Genomic DNA, 17,410 nt, shown 5'->3' with positions numbered 1-17,410 from the left:
AAGGTAATACTACAATGAGACTAACCTGTTAAAAATGAAGGTGAGAAAGAATGAAGACCAATGCCATGTGTGTGTGTGTGTGTGTGTGCGCGTGTGCGTGTGCGTGAGCGTGTGTGTGTGGTGTGTGGTGTGTGGTGTGTGGTGTGTGGTGTGTGGTGTGTGGTGTGTGTGGTGTGTGTGTGTGTGTGTGTGTGTGTGTGTGTGTGTGTGTGTGGTGTGTGTGTGTGTGTGCGTGTGTGTTACCCTGATCATGTTTATCTGGATTCCAGCGTTGAAGAACCTCCAGAGTTGAGGTCCCACCTCCTCCCAGGCCTTTCCCATGGTCATCAAACGCTCCAGCTCCTCAAACGTAGTGTTGGCCTGGAGAGAACATGTTAGCAGTTAACAGACATGAACACACACACACACACACACACACACACACACACACACACACACACACACACACACACACACACACACACACACACACACACACACACACACATACTGACATAAAGGCCATCAATACTATGAAGTGCTGTCTTTCTCAGATCTCCATAATGCATAGTAAATAGTATCTACGTCTTTCTCCAAGCAGCTCAGTAGAATTTACTTAAAATCTGTTTTCTGTCAACTGCGGTAAATATGACATAACAAATGTTATATATGAATGAGCTCTGTTCTCTTTTGGCGAACACAATTGAGCATTGAACCCCCTGTAACAAACACAATTGAGTTGGAACCCCCCTGTAACAAACACAATTGAGTTGGAACCCCCCTGTAACAAACACAATTGAGTTGGAACCCCCCTGTAACAAACACAATTGAGTTGGAACCCCCCTGTAACAAACACAATTGAGTTGGAATCCCCCCTGTAACAAACATAATTGAGTTGGAACCCCCCAGTAACAAACACAATTGAGTTGTAACCCCCAGTAACAAACACAATTGAGTTGGAACCCCCCTGTAACAAACACAATTGAGTTGTAACCCCCCTGTAACAAACACAATTGAGTTGTAACCCCCCTGTAACAAACACAATTGAGTTGTAACCCCCCTGTAACAAACACAATTGAGTTGGAACTCTCTCAACCCCCCTGTAACAAACACAATTCCTCAGCAGGGTGTTCGCGTGTTTGTGCACATATGTTTGGATTAACAAGAGTCAAAGAGGAGGAGAGGAGGGTGTGTGTTGTCTTACACTCTTTAGTATCAGTCTGATGGCTGGGGAGTCTGGAGCGTAGAGGATCTTCCCCATGAAGAGAGGCTTGACTGAACTCCACACGATCTTAGTGACCGGGTTAGACTCCAGAGTCTGCATCAGGTTGTTACAGAACGGAGCTGAGAGGAGAAGGGGGGGGGGGGGGGGGACATGTCTAGTTAGCCTGTGACAAGGGAAGCAATGGAATAGTTCCTAAAGTGTCAACTCTGAGCACATCTAAAATATTTTCATGTATTTGACCCGGATGTATTTGACCCGGATGTATTTGACCCGGATGTATTTGACCCGGATGTATTTGACCCGGATGTGTTTGACCCGGATGTGAGCCCTAGTCCTAACTCTACTTACTGGTTGTCATGTCGTAGACATAGTCGCGGTTCTTGGATCCATTCACCCCCAGGAACACCTTGTAGTTGTTGTCTTCGTACCAGTTAAAGGAGAGGACCCTGGATCCCTCTCCGTCTGGGTACCCACAGAACAGGGCCGACACAATGCTCATCAGCTGGCTGAAGGAGCTGGGACCACCAGCCCGGAACAACGGGTAGACCACCTTCAGAAGGTCCTTGGTGCTGTTCCTCTCAAAGAGCTGGAGGTCGAGAGGAAGAGGGAGGAAAATAGAAGAGAGGAAGGAGAAAGAAAGAGGTTAGACGGGTAGACCACCTTCAGAAGGTCCTTGGTGCTGTTCGTCTTAGAGCTATTAACTGACATTTTGGTAATTTTTCGTTTTTTAAACAACAAATTGACCATCGGTTCAATGATATGAATTCCATTTTGTTCAGTTTTTTTCTGTGAGCTCAGTTTTTATATAGAAAGATCAAGCCCAAACTGTACGATGTAGTAGGCAGTTGTAGTTTCCAACAGGCCAATATTCAACATTGTTTAGTGCAGAAAAAGGTAATTAACTACAATGACCATAATCCATTGCTCGCCTACTTGTCAGGTCTGTGTGGGGCAGACATGGAGAGGGAGAGAAGAGCCAGAAGACGTGCGATGGAGAGGGATAGAGAGCTGTTGCTTTACCAGGTATCTCTACCAGAAAATATATGATCTAAGTGCTTGATAGTTGGTATTCAGCAGTCATAAAATGATGCCTTATTTACTTAGAAGAACTACTAAAACAGTGACTTTGTCAGACGACATTGGCAGCAGCTCTCTAGAAAATAGATAATGACTTGGAATGACATAATAAAGTCAAAGTTTTCAACTCTTAATGATCGGCTATGAAAAGCCAACTGACATTTATTCCTGATTATTATTTGACCATGCTTGTCACTTATGAACATTTTGAACATCTTGGCCATGTTCTGTTATAATCTCCACCCGGCACAGCCAGAAGAGGACTGGCCACCCCTCATAGCCTTGTTCCTCTCTAGGTTTCTTCCTAGGTTTTGGCCTTTCTAGGGAGTTTTTCCTAGCCACCGTGCTTCTACACCTGCATTGCTTGCTGTTTGGGGTTTTAGGCTGGGTTTCTGTACAGCACTTCGAGATATTAGCTGATGTACGAAGGGCTATATAAAATAAACTTGATTTGATTTGATCAAATAAAACTAATGTAACTGAAATGTTTTGTTAAACTAAAAGTCATGTGACTAAATGGTGGTTACTAAGTCATAAGCAGTCACTAACCATCATAGGACTATTATTTAACTGTTTTATTCTGTTACAACATTCAACCAATATCATGCATTTAAGGGTAATTTAAAAAAAAAATTAAAAAATCGAAAAGTCATTACAATTTTTTTAACAGTCGAACCAAAACCGAACTAACCTCAGAAAGCACTAAACATACTTTTATCTTGGTTAGAGAGGAGGGGTAGGGAGAAGAGGGGAGGGAGAGATAGATAGATAGTGTTATATACTGTAAATATGAGTGTTTACAAGCATCTTTAGTAGGACACTGTCTATCACTGTCCCTTCACACCGTTATTTTGCTCTACACTGCCACAACAGAAACGAGGGCAAGATAAAGCACTGTTGCAAGGACACTCACAAATAGATCCACATTTAAAGGGGAAAAACACAATGCTCAGAACATTAAACAACAAAGTCTGAGCTCACATTTCCTTTTGATAACAAGGATATGTGTTGGGTGGGCCAGACACCTGACATTGTTCAGGAGTACGCCAGTGTGTATTGTACGATGTCACTTCCTGAATAAGAAGGTGAGGGGGAGGGGTGGGGGTTCTCAGATCTTCTCTGGCTTAGTACTGATGACTCATTCTTAAAGCACGTTCCCCTCACCTCACACACACACATGCAAGCGCGAGTGCAAACGCACATACACACACAGGCTTACACGCATACAGTTGAAGTCGGAAGTTTACATACACTTAGGTTGGAATCATTAAAACTCGTTTTTCAACCACTACACAAATTTCTTGTCAACAAACTATAGATTGGCAAGTCGGTTAGGACATCTACTTTGTGCATGACACAAGTCATTTTTCCAACAATTGTTTACAGACAGATTATTTCACTTATAATTCACTGTATCACAATTCCAGTGGGTCAGAAGTTTACATACACTAAGTTGAATGTGCCTTTAAACAGCTTGGAAAACTCCAGAAAATGATGTCATGACTTTAGAAATTTCTGATAGGCTAATTGACATCATTTCGGTCAATTGGAGGTGTACCTGTGGATGTATTTCAAGGCCTACCTTCAAACTCAGTACCTGTTTGCTTGGCATCATGGGAAAATTAAAAGAAATCAGCCAAGACCTCAGAAAAAAAATTGTAGACCTCCACAAGTCTGGTTCATCCTTGGGAGAAATTTCCAAACGCCTGAAGGTACCACGTTCATCTGTACAAACAATAGTGCGCAAGTATAAACACCATGGGACCACGCAGCCGTCATACCGCTCAGGAAGGAGACGTGTTCTGTCTCCTAGAGATAAACATACTTGTGCTAAAAGTGCAAATCAATCCCAGAACAACAGCAAATGACCATGTGAAGATGCTGGAGGAAACAGGTACAAAAGTATCTATATTCACAGTAAAACGAGTCCTATATCGACATAACCTGAAAGGCCACTCAGCAACTGCTCCAAAACCGCAATAAAAAAAGCCAGACTACAGTTTGCAACTGCACATGGGACAAAGATCGTACTTTTTGGAGAAATGTCCTCTGGTCTGATGAAACAAAAGCATCGTGTGGTGGGGGTGCTTTGCTGCAGGAGGGACTGGTGCTCTTCACAAAATAGATGGCATCATGGGGCAGAGAAATGATGTGGATATATAGAAGCAACATCTCAAGACACCAGTCAGGAAGTTAAAGCTTGGTCGCAAATGGCTCTTCCAAATGGATAATGACCCCAAGCATACTTCCAAAGTTGTGGCAAAATGGCTTAAGGACAACAAAGTCAAGGTATTGGAGTAGCCATCACAAAGCCCTGACATCAATCCTATAGACAATGTGGACAGAACTGAAAAAGCGTGTGCGAGCAAGGAGGCCTACAAACCTGACTCAGTTACACCAGCTCTGTCAGGAGGAATGGGCCAAAATTCAAAATTCAAAAGGCAATGCTACCAAATACTAATTGAGTATAAAAAGAAAGAAAATAAATAAAAGCTGAAAGAAATCATTCTCTCTACTATTATTCTGACATTTCACATTCTTAAAATAAAGTGGTGATCCTAACTGCCCTAAGACAGGGCATTTTTACTAGGATTAAATGTCAGGGATTGTGAAAAATTGAGTTTAAATGTTTTTTAATTTATTTATTTCAGCTTTATTTAACCAGGTAGGTCAGTTGAGAACAAGTTCTCATTTACAACTGCGACCTGGCCAAGATAAAACAAAGCAGTGTGACGCAAACAACAACACAGAGTTACACATGGAATAAACAAGCGTACAGTCAATAACACAATAGAAAGAAATCTATGTACAGTGTGTGCAAATGAGGTAAGATTAGGGAGGTAAGGCAATAAATAGGCTGTAGTGACGAAGTAATTACAATTTAGCAATTAAACACTGGAGTGATAGATGTGAAGAAGATGAATGTGCAAGTAGAGATACTGGGGTGCCAAGGAGCATAAATAAATAAATAACAATATGGGGATGAAGTAGTTGGATGGGCTGTTTACAGATGGGCTATGTACAGGTGCAGTGATCTGTGAACTGCTCTGACAGCTGGTGCTGAAAGATAGTGAGGGAGGTAAGAGTCTCTAGCTTTAGTGATTTTTGCAGTTCGTTCCAGTCATTGGCAGCAGAGAACTGGAAGGAGAGGCGGCCGAAGGAGGAATTGGCTTTAGGGGTGACCAGTGAGATATACCTGCTGGAGCGCGTGGTACGGGTGGGTGCTGCTATGGTGACCAGAGAGCTGAGATAAGGCGGGGCTTTACCAAATGTATTTGGCTAAGGTGTATGTAAACTTCCGACTTCAACTGTATGTGAACATCACACGTACACACACACTATGAACAACACCCAGGAATTGTTAGAAATACATCTGACCAATTCGTTCATCATAAACACTTTAAGTAGGATACTTCCACCCTGCACAAGCACCATTTGTGTCTTTACTATAAACACACCTTGGATAGTAAGATACTTCCACTCCGTACTATAAACACACCTTGGATAGCAGGATACTTCCACCCTGTACAAGCACCATGCGTGTCTTTACTATAAACACACCTTGGATAGTAGGATACTTCCACCCTGTACTATAAACACACCTTGAATAGTAGGATACTTCCACACTGCACAAAGCACCATGTGTGTCTTTACTATAAACACACCTTGGATAGTAAGATACTTCCACTCCGTACTATAAACACACCTTGGATAGCAGGATACTTCCACCCTGTACAAGCACCATGCGTGTCTTTACTATAAACACACCTTGGATAGTAGGATACTTCCACCCTGTACTATAAACACACCTTGAATAGTAGGATACTTCCACACTGCACAAAGCACCATGTGTGTCTTTACTATAAACACACCTTGGATAGTAGGATGGTGCTAAGGTAGATATATATATCCTGCAGCTTAATAGGGCTACCTGTCTAAACCTCTCACTGACTAACACACTCTCTGGGGCTGGACGAAATGAACACACAAACAGGAGCTTTAGAAGCTGTCAACTCTACTCGAAAACAAACACACACAAATGCACCAACAGCTTCCTGTTACTAGGAGAACTAACAGCTTCCTCATCATAGCTCCCGATTACTGGGAGAAACTAACAGCTTTCTGTTACTGGGAGAAACTAACAGCTTTCTGTTACTGGGAGAAACTAACAGCTTCCTGTTACTGGGAGAAACTAACAGCTTCCTGTTACTGGGAGAAACTAACATCTTCCTGTTACTGGGAGAAACTAACAGCTTCCTGTTACTGGGAGAAACTAACAGCTTCCTGTTACTGGGAGAAACTAACAGCTTCCTGTTACTGGGAGAAACTAACAGCTTCCTGTTACTGGGAGAAACTAACAGCTTCCTGTTACTGGGAGAAACTAACAGCTTCCTGTTACTGGGAGAAACTAACAGCTTCCTGTTACTGGGAGAAACTAACAGCTTCCTGTTACTGGGAGAACTAACAGCTTCCTCATCATAGCTCCCGATTACTGGGAGAAACTAACAGCTTAGTGTTACTGGGAGAAACTAACAGCTTCTTGTTATTAGGAGAACTAACAGCTTCCTGTTACTGGGAGAAACTAACAGCTTCCTGTTACTGGGAGAACTAACAGCTTCCTGTTACTGGGAGAAACTAACAGCTTCCTGTTACTGGGAGAAACTAACATCTTCCTGTTACTGGGAGAACTAACAGCTTCCTGTTACTGGGAGAAACTAACAGCTTCCTGTTACTGGGAGAAAGTAACATCTTCTTGTTACTGGGAGAAACTAACAGCTTCCTGTTACTGGGAGAAACTAACAGCTTCGTGTTACTGGGAGAAACTAACAGCTTCCTGTTACTGAGAGAAACTAACAGCTTCCTGTTACTGGGAGAAACTAACATCTTCCTGTTACTGGGAGAAACTAACAGCTTCCTGTTACTGGGAGAAACTAACAGCTTCCTGTTACTGGAAGAAACTAACAGCTTCCTGTTACTGGGAGAACTAACAGCTTCCTGTTACTGGGAGAAACTAACAGCTTCCTGTTACTGGGAGAACTAACAGCTTCCTGTTACTGGGAGAAACTAACAGCTTCCTGTTACTGGGAGAAACTAACAGCTTCCTTTTACTAGGAGAAACTAACAGCTTCCTTTTACTAGGAGAAACTAACAGCTTCCTTTTACTAGGAGAAACTAACAGCTTCCTGTTACTGGGAGAAACTAACAGCTTCCTGTTACTGAGAGAAACTAACAGCTTCCTGTTACTGGGAGAAACTAACAGCTTCCTGTTACTGGGAGAAACTAACAGCTTCCTGTTACTGGGAGAAACTAACAGCTTCCTGTAACTGAGAGAAACTAACAGCTTCCTGTTACTGGGAGAAACTAACAGCTTCCTGTTACTGGGAGAACTAACAGCTTCCTGTTACTGGGAGAAACTAACAGCTTCCTTTTACTAGGAGAAACTAACAGCTTCCTTTTACTAGGAGAAACTAACAGCTTCCTGTTACTGGGAGAAACTAACATCTTCCTGTTACTGGGAGAAACTAACATCTTCCTGTTACTGGGAGAAACTAACAGCTTCCTGTTACTGGGAGAAACTAACAGCTTCCTGTTACTGGGAGAAACTAACAGCTTCCTGTTACTGGGAGAAACTAACAGCTTCCTGTTACTGGGAGAAACTAACAGCTTCCTGTTACTGGGAGAAACTAACAGCTTCCTGTTACTGGGAGAAACTAACAGCTTCCTGTTACTGGGAGAAACTAACAGCTTCCTGTTACTGGGAGAACTAACAGCTTCCTCATCATAGCTCCCGATTACTGGGAGAAACTAACAGCTTAGTGTTACTGGGAGAAACTAACAGCTTCTTGTTATTAGGAGAACTAACAGCTTCCTGTTACTGGGAGAAACTAACAGCTTCCTGTTACTGGGAGAACTAACAGCTTCCTGTTACTGGGAGAAACTAACAGCTTCCTGTTACTGGGAGAAACTAACATCTTCCTGTTACTGGGAGAACTAACATCTTCCTGTTACTGGGAGAAACTAACAGCTTCCTGTTACTGGGAGAAAGTAACATCTTCTTGTTACTGGGAGAAACTAACAGCTTCCTGTTACTGGGAGAAACTAACAGCTTCGTGTTACTGGGAGAAACTAACAGCTTCCTGTTACTGAGAGAAACTAACAGCTTCCTGTTACTGGGAGAAACTAACATCTTCCTGTTACTGGGAGAAACTAACAGCTTCCTGTTACTGGGAGAAACTAACAGCTTCCTGTTACTGGAAGAAACTAACAGCTTCCTGTTACTGGAAGAAACTAACAGCTTCCTGTTACTGGGAGAAACTAACAGCTTCCTGTTACTGGGAGAACTAACAGCTTCCTGTTACTGGGAGAAACTAACAGCTTCCTGTTACTGGGAGAAACTAACAGCTTCCTTTTACTAGGAGAAACTAACAGCTTCCTTTTACTAGGAGAAACTAACAGCTTCCTTTTACTAGGAGAAACTAACAGCTTCCTGTTACTGGGAGAAACTAACAGCTTCCTGTTACTGAGAGAAACTAACAGCTTCCTGTTACTGGGAGAAACTAACAGCTTCCTGTTACTGGGAGAAACTAACAGCTTCCTGTTACTGGGAGAAACTAACAGCTTCCTGTAACTGAGAGAAACTAACAGCTTCCTGTTACTGGGAGAAACTAACAGCTTCCTGTTACTGGGAGAACTAACAGCTTCCTGTTACTGGGAGAAACTAACAGCTTCCTTTTACTAGGAGAAACTAACAGCTTCCTTTTACTAGGAGAAACTAACAGCTTCCTGTTACTGGGAGAAACTAACATCTTCCTGTTACTGGGAGAACTAACATCTTCCTGTTACTGGGAGTGTCACGATCGTGTGGAGGATTGATGGACCAAAACGCAGCTTTAGGAAAATAAGCCATCTTCTTTTATTTTTAAAGATGACGAAAAAATAAACACGAAACACTTAATACAAACTAACAAAACAACAAACGATCGTGAAGCTAATAAACGTCGTGCACATACAACAGGCTACAAACGTTCTGACATAGACAATTACCCACAACCAATGAGAGCCTATGGCTACCCTAAATAAGGCTCCCAATCAGAGACAACCGAAATCAGCTGTCTCTAATTGGGAACTCATTCAGGTAACCATAGACTCTCCTAGACAACTAAACATACATAGACAACACTAGACACATGTACTCCACACAAACCCATATACTATACCCAACAACCCCTTTACCATAAAAAACACCCAAAACCAACAAAACACAAACATTCCCCATGTCACACCCTGACCTAACTAAAATAATAAAGAAAACAAAGAATACTAAGGCCAGGGCGTGACATAACCCCCCCCTTAAGGTGCGAACTCCGGGCGCACCATTACACAGTCTAGGGGAGGGTCTGGGTGGGCTTCCATCCACGGTGGCGGCTCCGGCTCTGGTTGTGGTCCCCACGTCACCACAGTCCCTAACCACCTCCTAGGCTTCCTCCAAATGACCCCCCTCCACATTAACCCCATTGCATTAAGGGGCAGTTCCGGACTAAGGGGCAGCTCCGGACTAAGGGGCAGTACCAGGGTCAGGGGCAGTACCAGGGTCAGGGGCAGTACCAGGGTCAGGGGCAGTACCAGGGTCAGGGGCAGTACCAGGGTCAGGGGCAGCACCAGGGTAAGGGGCAGCACCAGGGTAAGGGGCAGCACCAGGGTAAGGGGCAGCTCCGGACTGAGGAATGGCAGCTCCGGACTGAGGAATGGCAGCTCCGGACTGAGGGACTGCAGCTCCGGACTGAGGGACGGCCCATGGCTGGCTGACAGATCTGGCTGCTCATGGCTGGCTAACGGATCTGGCTGCTCATGGCTGGCTAACGGATCTGGCTGCTCATGGCTGGCTAACGGATCTGGCTGCTCATGGCTGGCTGACGGATCTGGCTGCTCATGGCTGGCTGACGGATCTGGCTGCTCATGGCTGGCTGACGGATCTGGCTGCTCATGGCTGGCTGACGGATCTGGCTGCTCATGGCTGGCTGACGGATCTGGCTGCTCATGGCTGGCTGACGGATCTGGCTGCTCATGGCTAGCTGACGGATCTGGCTGCTCATGGCTAGCTGACGGATCTGGCTGCTCATGGCTAGCTGACGGATCTGGCTGCTCATGGCTGGCTGACGGATCTGGCTGCTCATGGCTAGCTGACGGATCTGGCTGCTCATGGCTAGCTGACGGATCTGGCTGCTCATGGCTAGCTGACGGATCTGGCTGCTCATGGCTAACTGACGGATCTGGCTGCTCATGGCTAGCTGACGGATCTGGCTGCTCATGGCTAGCTGACGGATCTGGCTGCTCATGGCTAGCTGACGGATCTGGCTGCTCATGGCTGGCTGACGGATCTGGCTGCTCATGGCTGGCTGACGGATCTGGCTGCTCATGGCTGGCTGACTGATCTGGCTGCTCCTGTCTGATTGGCGGCTCTGGCAGATCCTGTCTGGTTGGCGGCTCTGGCAGATCCTGTCTGGTTGACGGCTCTGGCAGATCCTGTCTGACGGACGGCTCTAGCGGCTCCTGTCTGGCTGGCGGCTCTAGCGGCTCCTGTCTGGCGGACGGCTCAGTGGGCTCATGGCAGACGTGCGGCTTTGCAGGCTCATGGCAGACGGGCGGCTTTGCAGGCTCATTGCAGACGGATGGCTCAGATGGCGCTGGGGAGACGGATGGCTCAGATGGCGCTGGGGAGACGGATGGCTCAGATGGCGCTTGGCAGACGGGCAGTTCAGTCATCGCTGTGCAGACGGCAGACTCCTGCCGGCTGAGGCGCACTGTAGGCCTGGTGCGTGGTGCCGGGACTGGTAGCACCGGGCTGGGGACACGCATCTCAGGGCTAGTGCGGGGAGAAGGAACAGGGTATACTGGACCCTGGAGACGCACATTAGGCCTAGTGCGTGGTGCCGGCACTGGTGGTATCGGGCTGGGAACACGCATCTCAGGGCTAGTGCGGGGAGAAGGAACAGGGCATACTGGACCCTGGAGACGCACATTAGGCCTAGTGCGTGGTGCCGGAACTGGTGATACCGGGCTAGGGACACGCATCTCAAGGCTGGTGCGGGGAGCAACAACAGGGCACACTGGACTCTCAAGGCGTACTATAGGCCTTGTGCGTGGTACCGGTACTGGTGGTACCGGGCTGAGGACCCGCACATCAGGGCGAGTACGGGGAGAAGGAACAGTGCGTACAGGACTCTGGAGACACACAGAGGGCTTGGTGCGTGGTGTAGGCACTGGTGGTAATGTGCTGGAGACACGCACCACAGGGCTAGTACGTGGAGGAACAACAGGGCTCTGGAGACACCCAGGAAGCTTGATGCGTGGTGTAGGCACTGGTGGTAATGGGCTGGAAACACGCACCTCAAAGCTAGTGCGGGGAGCAGGAACAGTGCGTAAAGGGCTCTGGAGACGCACCTTAGACCTAGTGCTTGGTGCCGGAACTAGTGGTACAGGGCTGGGGACATGCATCTCAGGATGAGTGCAAAAAGTAGGAACAGGACACATCGGGTTGTGAAGGTGTACTGGAGACCTGGTGTGTATAGCCGGCATCAAATCTTCCGGAACTTTAACACAAGTTTCAGGCTGAGTACGAGGAACTGACACAGGTGGCATCGGACAGCTAATACGCTCCTCAGGGAGAATGCATTGCATACTCTGCCAAACCAACAGCTCTCTCTCTTCACTCTCCTCCAATTTCGTCAACAACTCTTCGAATGTCTCATAATCTCCCCTTCGTTCACTCTCCTCCAATCTGTCCAATAACTCCTCGACAAACTCAGACTCACCCCTCAACTTCGCCGACTGCTCCAAGTGCCCCCCTCCAAAAATTGTTTTGTGCTGTCTCTTGGGCTTCCTCCCGTGTCGCCGTGCTGCCTCCATCTCTGCCTTGGGGCAGTGATATTCCCCTGGCTGTGACCAGGGTCCTCTACCGTCTAGAATTTCCTCCCACGTCCAGGAGTCTTGACATTGCTGCTGTTGCTTTGTTTTCCGCTGCTTGGTCCGATGGTGGGTAATTCTGTCACGATCGTGTGGAGGATTGATGGACCAAAACGCAGCTTTAGGAAAATAAGCCATCTTCTTTTATTTTTAAAGATGACGAAAAAATAAACACGAAACACTTAATACAAACTAACAAAACAACAAACGATCGTGAAGCTAATAAACGTCGTGCACATACAACAGGCTACAAACGTTCTGACATAGACAATTACCCACAACCAATGAGAGCCTATGGCTACCCTAAATAAGGCTCCCAATCAGAGACAACCGAAATCAGCTGTCTCTAATTGGGAACTCATTCAGGTAACCATAGACTCTCCTAGACAACTAAACATACATAGACAACACTAGACACATGTACTCCACACAAACCCATATACTATACCCAACAACCCCTTTACCATAAAAAACACCCAAAACCAACAAAACACAAACATTCCCCATGTCACACCCTGACCTAACAAAAATAATAAAGAAAACAAAGAATACTAAGGCCAGGGCTTGACAGGGAGAAACTAACAGCTTCCTGTTACTGGGAGAAACTAACATATTCCTGTTACTGGGAGAAACTAACAGCTTCCTGTTACTGGGAGAAACTAACAGCTTCCTGTTACTGGGAGAAACAAACAGCTTCCTGTTACTGAGAGAAACTAACAGCTTCCTATTACTGGGAGAAACTAACATCTTCCTGTTACTGGGAGAAACTAACAGCTTCCTGTTACTGGGAGAAACTAACAGCTTCCTGTTACTGGAAGAAACTAACAGCTTCCTGTTACTGGGAGAACTAACAGCTTCCTGTTACTGGGAGAAACTAACAGCTTCCTGTTACTGGGAGAACTAACAGCTTCCTGTTACTGGGAGAAACTAACAGCTTCCTGTTACTGGGAGAACTAACAGCTTCCTGTTACTGGGAGAAACTAACAGCTTCCTGTTACTGGGAGAAACTAACAGCTTCCTTTTACTAGGAGAAACTAACAGCTTCCTTTCACTAGGAGAAACTAACAGCTTCCTGTTACTGGGAGAAACTAACAGCTTCCTGTTACTGGGAGAAACTAACAGCTTCCTGTTACTGGGAGAAACTAACAGCTTCCTGTTACTGGGAGAAACTAACAGCTTCCTGTTACTGGGAGAAACTAACAGCTTCCTGTTACTGGGAGAAACTAACAGCTTCCTGTTACTGGGAAAACTAACAGCTTCCTGTTACTGGGAGAACTAACAGCTTCCTGTTACTGGGAGAACTAACAGCTTCCTGTTACTGGGAGAAACTAACAGCTTCCTGTTACTGGGAGAAACTAACAGCTTCCTGTTACTGGGAGAAACTAACAGCTTCCTTTTACTAAGAGAAACTAACAGCTTCCTTTTAATACGAGAAACTAACAGCTTCCTGTTACTGGGAGAAACTAACAGCTTCCTGTTACTGGGAGAACTAACAGCTTCCTCATCATAGCTCCCGATTACTGGGAGAAACTAACAGCTTAGTGTTACTGGGAGAAACTAACAGCTTCTTGTTACTAGGAGAACTAACAGCTTCCTGTTACTGGGAGAAACTAACATCTTCCTGTTACTGGGAGAACTAACAGCTTCCTGTTACTGGGAGAAACTAACAGCTTCCTGTTACTGGGAGAAACTAACATCTTCCTGTTACTGGGAGAACTAACATCTTCCTGTTACTGGGAGAAACTAACAGCTTCCTGTTACTGGGAGAAACTAACAGCTTCCTGTTACTGGGAGAAACTAACAGCTTCCTGTTACTGGGAGAAACTAACAGCTTCCTGTTACTGGGAGAAACTAACAGCTTCCTGTTACTGGGAGAAACTAACAGCTTCCTGTTACTGGGAGAACTAACAGCTTCCTCATCATAGCTCCCGATTACTGGGAGAAACTAACAGCTTAGTGTTACTGGGAGAAACTAACAGCTTCTTGTTATTAGGAGAACTAACAGCTTCCTGTTACTGGGAGAAACTAACATCTTCCTGTTACTGGGAGAACTAACAGCTTCCTGTTACTGGGAGAAACTAACAGCTTCCTGTTACTGGGAGAAACTAACATCTTCCTGTTACTGGGAGAACTAACATCTTCCTGTTACTGGGAGAAACTAACAGCTTCCTGTTACTGGGAGAAAGTAACATCTTCTTGTTACTGGGAGAAACTAACAGCTTCCTGTTACTGGGAGAAACTAACAGCTTCCTGTTACTGGGAGAAACTAACAGCTTCCTGTTACTGAGAGAAACTAACAGCTTCCTCTTACTGGGAGAAACTAACATCTTCCTGTTACTGGGAGAAACTAACAGCTTCCTGTTACTGGGAGAAACTAACAGCTTCCTGTTACTGGGAGAAACTAACAGCTTCCTGTTAATGGAAGAAACTAACAGCTTCCTGTTACTGGGAGAAACTAACAGCTTCCTGTTACTGGGAGAACTAACAGCTTCCTGTTACTGGGAGAAACTAACAGCTTCCTTTTACTAGGAGAAACTAACAACTTCCTTTTACTAGGAGAAACTAACAGCTTCCTTTTACTAGGAGAAACTAACAGCTTCCTGTTACTGGGAGAAACTAACAGCTTCCTGTTACTGAGAGAAACTAACAGCTTCCTGTTACTGGGAGAAACTAACAGCTTCCTGTTACTGGGAGAAACTAACAGCTTCCTGTTACTGGGAAAAACTAACAGCTTCCTGTAACTGAGAGAAACTAACAGCTTCCTGTTACTGGGAGAAACTAACAGCTTCCTGTTACTGGGAGAACTAACAGCTTCCTGTTACTGGGAGAAACTAACAGCTTCCTATTACTAGGAGAAACTAACAGCTTCCTTTTACTAGGAGAAACTAACAGCTTCCTGTTACTGGGAGAAACTAACATCTTCCTGTTACTGGGAGAACTAACATCTTCCTGTTACTGGGAGAAACTAACAGCTTCCTGTTACTGGGAGAAACTAACATATTCCTGTTACTGGGAGAAACTAACAGCTTCCTGTTACTGGGAGAAACTAACAGCTTCCTGTTACTGGGAGAAACAAACAGCTTCCTGTTACTGAGAGAAACTAACAGCTTCCTATTACTGGGAGAAACTAACATCTTCCTGTTACTGGGAGAAACTAACAGCTTCCTGTTACTGGGAGAAACTAACAGCTTCCTGTTACTGGAAGAAACTAACAGCTTCCTGTTACTGGGAGAACTAACAGCTTCCTGTTACTGGGAGAAACTAACAGCTTCCTGTTACTGGGAGAACTAACAGCTTCCTGTTACTGGGAGAAACTAACAGCTTCCTGTTACTGGTAGAACTAACAGCTTCCTGTTACTGGGAGAAACTAACAGCTTCCTGTTACTGGGAGAAACTAACAGCTTCCTTTTACTAGGAGAAACTAACAGCTTCCTTTTACTAGGAGAAACTAACAGCTTCCTGTTACTGGGAGAAACTAACAGCTTCCTGTTACTGGGAGAAACTAACAGCTTCCTGTTACTGGGAGAAACTAACAGCTTCCTGTTACTGGGAGAAACTAACAGCTTCCTGTTACTGGGAGAAACTAACAGCTTCCTGTTACTGGGAGAAACTAACAGCTTCCTGTTACTGGGAAAACTAACAGCTTCCTGTTACTGGGAGAACTAACAGCTTCCTGTTACTGGGAGAACTAACAGCTTCCTGTTACTGGGAGAAACTAACAGCTTCCTGTTACTGGGAGAAACTAACAGCTTCCTGTTACTGGGAGAAACTAACAGCTTCCTTTTACTAGGAGAAACTAACAGCTTCCTTTTAATACGAGAAACTAACAGCTTCCTGTTACTGGGAGAAACTAACAGCTTCCTGTTACTGGGAGAACTAACAGCTTCCTCATCATAGCTCCCGATTACTGGGAGAAACTAACAGCTTCCTGTTACTGGGAGAAACTAACAGCTTCCTGTTACTGGAAGAAACTAACAGCTTCCTGTTACTGGGAGAACTAACAGCTTCCTGTTACTGGGAGAAACTAACAGCTTCCTGTTACTGAGAGAAACTAACAGCTTCCTGTTACTGGGAGAAACTAACAGCTTCCTGTTACTGGGAGAAACTAACAGCTTCCTGTTACTGGGAGAAACTAACAGCTTCCTGTTACTGAGAGAAACTAACAGCTTCCTGTTACTGGGAGAAACTAACAGCTTCCTGTTACTGGGAGAAACTAACAGCTTCCTGTTACTGGGAGAAACTAACAGCTTCCTGTTACTGAGAGAAACTAACAGCTTCCTGTTACTGGGAGAAACTAACAGCTTCCTGTTACTGGGAGAACTAACAGCTTCCTGTTACTGGGAGAAACGAACAGCTTCCTGTTACTGGGAGAAACTACCAGCTTCCTTTTACTAGGAGAAACTAACAGCTTCCTTTTACTAGGAGAAACTAACAGCTTCCTGTTACTGGGAGAAACTAACAGCTTCCTGTTACTGGGAGAAACTAACAGCTTCCTGTTACTGGGAGAAACTAACAGCTTCCTGTTACTGGGAGAAACTAACAGCTTCCTGTTACTGGGAGAAACTAACAGCTTCCTGTTACTGGGAGAGCTAACAGCTTCCTGTTCCTGGGAGAACTAACAGCTTCCTGTTACTGGGAGAACTAACAGCTTCCTGTTACTGGGAGAAACTAACAGCTTCCTGTTACTGGGAGAAACTAACAGCTTCCTGTTACTGGGAGAAACTAACAGCTTCCTGTTACTGGGAGAAACTAACAGCTCCCTTTTACTAGGAGAAACTAACAGCTTCCTGTTACTGGGAGAAACTAACAGCTCCCTTTTACTAGGAGAAACTAACAGCTTCCTTTTACTGAGAGAAACTAACAGCTTCCTGTTACTGGGAGAAACTAACAGCTTCCTGTTACTGGGAGAACTAACAGCTTCCTGTTACTGGGAGAAACTAACATCTTCCTGTTACTGGGAGAAACTAACATCTTCCTGTTACTGGGAGAAACTAACAGCTTCCTGTTACTGGGAGAAACGAACAGCTTCCTTTTACTAGGAGAAACTAACAGCTTCCTTTTACTAGGAGAAACTAACAGCTTCCTTTTACTAGGAGAAACTAAAAGCTTCCTGTTACTGGGAGAAACACAACAGCTTCCTGTTACTGGGAGAAATTAACAGCTTCC

The 17,410-nt window shown here is 45.1% G+C and overlaps 1 protein-coding gene across 1 annotated transcript in view; it reads right to left on the bottom strand.

Moving 5' to 3' along the window:
- The window catches only part of LOC129813677 (retinal-specific phospholipid-transporting ATPase ABCA4-like), a 115,317-nt gene that overhangs the window by 79,163 nt on the left and 18,744 nt on the right, over positions 1-17,410 (bottom strand). The window contains exons 8-10 of the mRNA XM_055866079.1: positions 1,553-1,790; positions 1,184-1,323; positions 244-360 (exon numbers count right to left, since the gene is read on the bottom strand). Of these exons, the coding sequence (XP_055722054.1) occupies positions 244-360; positions 1,184-1,323; positions 1,553-1,790 (495 nt within the window). The remainder of the gene's footprint in view (positions 1-243; positions 361-1,183; positions 1,324-1,552; positions 1,791-17,410) is intronic.

This window comes from Salvelinus fontinalis, chromosome 17, assembly GCF_029448725.1.
Source record: "Salvelinus fontinalis isolate EN_2023a chromosome 17, ASM2944872v1, whole genome shotgun sequence".
Taxonomy (NCBI): domain Eukaryota; kingdom Metazoa; phylum Chordata; class Actinopteri; order Salmoniformes; family Salmonidae; genus Salvelinus; species Salvelinus fontinalis.
Note: the sequence above shows the minus strand (reverse complement) of the source record. Positions and strands in the feature narration are given on the sequence as shown.